At 46.9% G+C, this 6,396-nt stretch overlaps 1 protein-coding gene across 1 annotated transcript in view; it reads right to left on the bottom strand.

Annotated features, from left to right (window-relative positions):
• Positions 1-659: 659 nt before the first annotated feature.
• LOC142501015 (uncharacterized) overlaps positions 660-6,396 on the bottom strand; it is a 14,801-nt gene continuing 9,064 nt past the window's right edge. The window contains exons 5-9 of the mRNA XM_075610254.1: positions 4,400-4,622; positions 3,792-3,908; positions 3,488-3,577; positions 3,152-3,232; positions 660-2,182 (exon numbers count right to left, since the gene is read on the bottom strand). Coding sequence (XP_075466369.1) covers positions 1,797-2,182; positions 3,152-3,232; positions 3,488-3,577; positions 3,792-3,908; positions 4,400-4,622 — 897 coding nt within the window. The 3' untranslated portion in view covers positions 660-1,796. The remainder of the gene's footprint in view (positions 2,183-3,151; positions 3,233-3,487; positions 3,578-3,791; positions 3,909-4,399; positions 4,623-6,396) is intronic.

Here is a 6,396-nt window from a genome sequence, read left to right as displayed (position 1 = left end):
GAAGGGGGGAGGAGGGGGGAGGTGGGAAGGGGGGGAGGTGGTGGGAAGGGGGGGGGGAGGTGGTGGGAAGGGGGGGGGGGGGGCGGTGGAAAGGGGGGGGAGGTGGTGGGAAGAGGTGGGAAGGTGGGAAGGGGGGGAGGTGGTGGGAGGTTGTAAGGGGGAGTGAAGGGGGGTGAAGGGGGGGTGGAGGGGAGGTGAAGGGGGGGGGGTGGAGGGGAGGTGAAGGGGGGGTGGAGGGGAGGTGAAGGGGGGGGGTGGAGGGGAGGTGAAGGGGGGGGGGTGGAGGGGAGGTGGTGGGAAGGGGGGAGGAGGGGGGAGGTGGGAAGGGGGGGGAGGTGGTGGGAAGGGGGGGGGAAGGTGGGAAGGGGGGGGAGGTGGTGGGAAGGTGGGAAGGGGGGGGCGGTGGAAAGGGGGGGGAGGTGGTGGGAAGAGGTGGGAAGGTGGGAAGGGGGGGAGGTGGTGGGAGGTTGTAAGGGGGAGTGAAGGGGGGGTGGAGGGGAGGTGAAGGGGGGGGGGGGGGTGGAGGGGAGGTGAAGGGGGGGGGTGGAGGGGAGGTGAAGGGGGGGGGTGAAGGGGGGGGTGGAGGGGAGGTGAAGGGGAGGGGATGTGGAAGGGAGGGGAAGTGTAGTGAGGGGTCGGTGAGGGGGTGGAGGGGAGGGGTGGTGGAGGGGATGTGGAAGGGAGGGGAAGTGTAGTGAGGGGAAGTGTAGTGAGGGGTGGGTGAGGGGAGGTGAAGGCCGCTCACTCACCCGTCCGGCAGCTCCCACGTGGATCTGAGGCGGGAGGCAGCGTGTTGTGGCCGCTCCCCCGCTGACTGTAGCGGCGCCGGGGGGGGGGGGGGGTGGAGGGGAAGTGATCACTCCGCTCCCCCGCTGAGTGTAGCGGCGCCGGGGGGGGTGGAGGGGAAGTGAGTGAGGGGAGGTGATCACTCCGCTCCCCCGCTGAGTGTAGCGGCGCCGGGGGGGGTGGAGGGGAAGTGAGTGAGGAGAGGTGATCACTCCGCTCCCCCGCTGAGTGTAGCGGCGCCGGAGGGGGGTGGAGGGGAAGTGAGTGAGGGGAGGTGATCACTCTGCTCCCCCGCTGAGTGTAGCGGCGCCGGGTGGGGGGGTGGAGGGGAAGTGAGTGGGGGGAGGTGAAGGGGGGTGAGGGGACGTGAAGACCGCTCACTCACCCGTCCCGGCAGCTCCCTCACCCGTCCGGCAGCTCCCACGTGGAGGGGGGGGGGGTGAAAGCGCGGGAAACAGGGAGAGGTGGAGGGAGAGGCGGAGCCTCCGAGACCGGTGGGGAAGAGAGCGGGAGATGTGCTGCCAACACGGTGAGCCCCGCTAATGTATGTAACACCGTGTGTGTGGGGGGGTTGTGTGTGTTTAGTGATGTGTGTGTGTGTGTGTGTGTGTGTGTGTGTGTGTATAGTGATGTGTGTATAGTGATGTGTGTGTGTGTGTGTATAGTGATGTGTGTGTGTATGGTGATGTGTGTGTGTGTGTGTGTGTGTGTATAGTGATGTGTGTGTGTGTGTGTGTGTGTGTGTGTGGGTTTTTTTTGTTTTTTTGGACCTTTGGCCCTTCACTCCGCCTCAGGCCAATGAGAGGTGTGGGGGGCAGGCCAAGGGGGTGGTGTGAGTGTGTGAGCCCAATGAGAGGTGTGCGGGGGCGGGCGGCCCAAGGGACCAATGAGATTGCCGCTAGGGACACCGGACATCCAGGCAGGCAAACATACAGTGCTTTCACTAATATAGTATAAGATACATTTTTACACTATGAGAGTCGTGCGCTGTCTTCTTTTCTTTTCATGTTCTAGAATTCACATACAATGATATTCTTATTATCACACTTCCTGTCGTTCCATTGTCCAGCTTCAGTGAGATCATAAATCTCAGCACAGTTTTCATTTTTTCCCCCATTGGGTTCTTTTGATTTCCAATTCTTATACGCAATCTGCTTCCCATTAAGATACACAAAAACACCTTCATCTTTCTTGTCATTTATACCAATATAAGCACTCCTGGATACTGCCTTCCCAACCTGGGATATAGCGGCATTTTCAGCACCGGTCAGTGGAGTTGGCAATGTCCCTCCAGCCCTCTCACAGGCAGCCTGGGCAGTAGAATAATCAGCTTCCTTTCCATTTGTTACATAGACTTTATTCCCGGCTGTCGTCGCTCCACTTTGGAAGTAGCAAACTGTTAGGGAACAGAGATCTTATTAGATCTGTACAATGTTATTATGAGTTCTGCCCTAATCACTCAGCACCAAACACTCTTAGGCCGAGGACCCGCTGCATGCGCCGGCGCGACTGCACTGCGTCCAGGTGGCGCGTGTACGGTGCTACACCACTATCTGTGGTCTGTAGGGAGCATTTTCAGGTGTTGGGGGGGGTTGGGGGGCGTGGCCATGACAGCGGGGCACGGCCATGACAGGGGGCGCGGGGGCCAAAACACAGACACAAAGCAGCTCACATTATCATTGGCTGATGGGATCCAGTCTGTGATTGGCTCCCTCGCGCACCATGTGAGGCGTCGCCGCACGGGAACACAACCCTGTTGCATCCCCTGTTGGCTGGTGCATCACAGCGCGTAGTGAGCCTTGCAGTGAGGAGCGACTGGGGCCAACTCGGGAGGAAGCCATGAGCAGGTGAGTGACGCAAACGCGGCCATGCGCGCCATCGGATGCAGGGGGACCTCGGCCTTACATTCACATCATCACAAGGCAACAGCTAAAGCCCTAATGTGTGAAACAGTGATTTATTATATATTATCAGTGAAGGGAGTGTGAGGGTTCATGGTTAGGAAATCAGCGCGGATTACCGTTACTTTTTAATTAGACTTCTACACGTCCACTTCCTTTTTATAGATTTTTAATGAATTTATAGATGAATATTCTCTCTCTCTGCCCCAACCCATAAATATAGCATCAACATTGTGACCATGGGGACTGAAGATCTTTTCTCAATGACTTGAGCAGGGTTCCTGAAAGCAGGTAATGCTACTGTACTTTCTGTTTGAATCAAATGTTAAAGACGAGGGATTCTTATATTTGACACAGATTTTTAGCCAGGGAAGTTTCCATCACCTGGGACCTGACAGGTTTTTTATTTGCCTTTTATGGGTTTCAGAACTGATGAGGAGAAATAGATTAATGATTAGATTCACCTTTCCGTAGAGACGACAGACTCTTCTCTAGAACAGCTATTTTGCTTTCCAAGGTTGAAACCTTTATGGCCATACTAACATCTGAAACAGAAACAACCCTGTTAGAGGAGCAGCTCTCTCCAAGGACCAAAATCACCCAAATGGCAACAGCAGAAAAGGTTCAATGAGAAAATGTGTTGTGGATTCTATGAGATCCCCAACAGACATCTATAACATCTTGGTTGGACTACTTTTTTTAATTGAAATTATTGTTAAATATTTCATCCGCTGCTATTAAGCAGAACCAATTTATCGGCATAGAGATGTTGGGAACCCGTTTAAAACAGCTTAGTATACCTGGCTCTCCTTTGACTCCTTGTTTCCCTGGGATTCCAGATTGACCTGTTGCACCAGCTGAACCTTTTTCTCCTTTTAACCCTTGCAAACCTTAGAATAAAAGTAGAAGGGGAGGATCAATAAGCAGATGAGGTCATGAAACCTACGAGCTTCCCAACCAACTGATACTAATTGTACTGATATTCCATAATAGTCATGATTATTACAACCTTTAGCTTAAACAACTCTCATTTATGATATATCCACTCTCATCCATGGGATAATATTTGCACATTTAACTAATGCCATTTGTGTTTCAAGTTACCTGGAGGGCCATTCATTCCTTTGTCTCCTTGATTTTCTTTCTGGCCTTGAGGACCTGCTTTTCCTGGGGATCCTGCACCTCCCCTTTGACCAGGGGCACCAGTTTGCCCAGACGGACCTATAATCACAGGATGAAACAATCAGCGCCTTTTTGTAATGAATTTATTAGCATAGGCTAATGTTCTCACAGGTGCTACTTAGATTGTTGGTTTAAGTTGTGTGACAGAGCACACAATATGATACACTGTAACAATAATCGCCTTCCATTTTCCTAACATGTAGTCAACAAAAAGTCATGTCGTGTTGGAAGTAAATACTTGATTGCACATGGCAGGATCAGGAAATGCAAGAACATGCAGATATCACAGCCATGAAATAAAAAAAATCCCGGGAACAGTGAATTGTTGGGAGCCTTTTTCTAGAGGAATGTATATCCTGAGAATCTCTTTGTAATTTATGCAGCTGCATTTCCTAAGCTTTGTTGAGGGACGGATTCATTCTGTGCTATGCAACTTGCACGGTTTCTGCCTGAAATTCCGTGTTATCTCCTGCTAATTAGTGCAGCCATAAATTGAATATTTGCCTTGTCTTTTATATAAATCTTCTTACCTGGGTCACCTTTCACTCCATTGGCCCCGTCTCTACCATCTCGGCCATTGAGACCTGGAAGCCCTTGTACGACTGAGCACATGGTTGGTTTTTCAGGAAGAGCCGGACATGATAACAGTAGGACCATTGCAGATGTGACGGTGATGACTTCTATAAAGTGTAGCATGTCTGTCTGGATCGTCCTATAGTGAAACTCAAGCTTACCATTTCCTATATTGTTCAAAACATTTTAACTGAGCCTCCAGTATCTGCCCAGTTGTAATTTTCCTTATAAACTCTCAACAATCTGACATCATATCAGCTTGTCCTGCTATATAAAAGAGACTTATAGTTTAGAAAGCTTATGCACACACTACATGTATGTAAAGCGTTGTGTTGGTCCATGAAAAGGAATAATTAATATCAAAGGAATCTTACCTTGTTAGTGAAATAGTTATTGATATGAACTAACGCTTCTGGCTTTTGGAAACTGAGGTCGTTTTAGCTTTGTTAATCTCCGTGTTTCAAATGAAATGATCAGAATGAAACAAGCAAGCACAAGGCAGCCGGAAGCCCCTCTTATACCTGAAAATATCGATTACTTGGATATATCTCGATGGACTTTGACCTTTTCTCCGAAGGTCACTTTTAAAATCTGTGCATGAGAGTTTACTAAGTAAAAACGTCATGTACTTGTTTAAATGCTTTAATAGTGAGGCAAAACATTAGTAGTAGATTTATATTAGAGATAATATTTATATTTAAATAGTGCCGCCATGTTTTCAGTGCTTTACATAATTCGCATACCGGCTGAAATTGCTGGAATAATTTTACAATATATGGAAATAAAAGAACCAATGATACAATCTCAACGTAACGATAAAGGAATCGCTACCCCAAAGTGCTTGCTATTTTCTTAGCCAAAAGTGAACGTGTTTGCTGCAGCATAGGGCAGTTTGATTTGTTAAAGTGTTCTGCACTAATAAAGCTGTAGCTTGTCATAATAATTCAACGAGATAGATCCTCAGGTGTGTATATTTTTATCGTTATCGCCTTTTTACGTATCGATATCCGTAATGCGTATCCCCAAAGGGGATTTGCGTTGCGATATTTTTGGTGTTAACGCGAGAGTGTCATATCGATAAAAATGATTGGAGGTTTTGCTAACTCATATACAAATCATATGGTAATGAGCAGTTTACCTAACACTGAAGACCCTCAGACATCCATTACTGTTAGCACGTGATTAACACTACGATACTTAAAACCTTCCAAAGGCTACTGTTACTCACATCCAGACACTGATTATCATTGAGTTATTTTTGAGAATAGTCTAAAAGTAATGTACTGTGTATCAGTTTTAACCCTTTAGTTACGAAAAGTTATGTGTGTCATACAAATATATATATACAAATATATATATATATATATATATATATATATATATATATATATATTAGGGATCATATAAATGTCTGACACATCATAAACTGTAGCATGGTGATTAATGATTAAAGAAATATGTTTGTGCGAACTAATATGGTATATAATGTAATAATGACTGTACAGTATTAAGTAGAAATGTACAATAATGTACTGTATATCCATAAATACCTCAACAGTAATAATTCATATTTAATTCTTAGGAATGTACGTTTACAATAAATAAATGAAGAATGGACACTATAAATAATGGAAAAGTGAATAAGTGTAAACATTTTCAATTTCTCAATATTTTAACAAGATGTGCATTAGCTTTTGGTAAGGCACAGGAGTAACACGTCTTTATCGCATGGGTTAATAACACGCATTCAGGTTTGAACAATGCGCATGTGCAGTGTATTGGAAAATGCGTCTCTGAAAAATTGAAATCCCCATTAATAGCTCTGCTACTTTTACGAACAGACGTTATTTTTGCATCTCATTAGTTTTGTCGATACCCGTCGATACCCAATAAAATTATGACAAATAAGGTGCGTTCCTGGATTCAGCAACCAGCATTATTTGAGCAAAAGTGC

The sequence above is a fragment of the Ascaphus truei genome, chromosome 8, assembly GCF_040206685.1.
Source record: "Ascaphus truei isolate aAscTru1 chromosome 8, aAscTru1.hap1, whole genome shotgun sequence".
Taxonomy (NCBI): domain Eukaryota; kingdom Metazoa; phylum Chordata; class Amphibia; order Anura; family Ascaphidae; genus Ascaphus; species Ascaphus truei.
The sequence above is the reverse complement of the archived record's forward strand: the minus strand, read 5'-3'. Positions and strand labels throughout refer to the sequence as shown.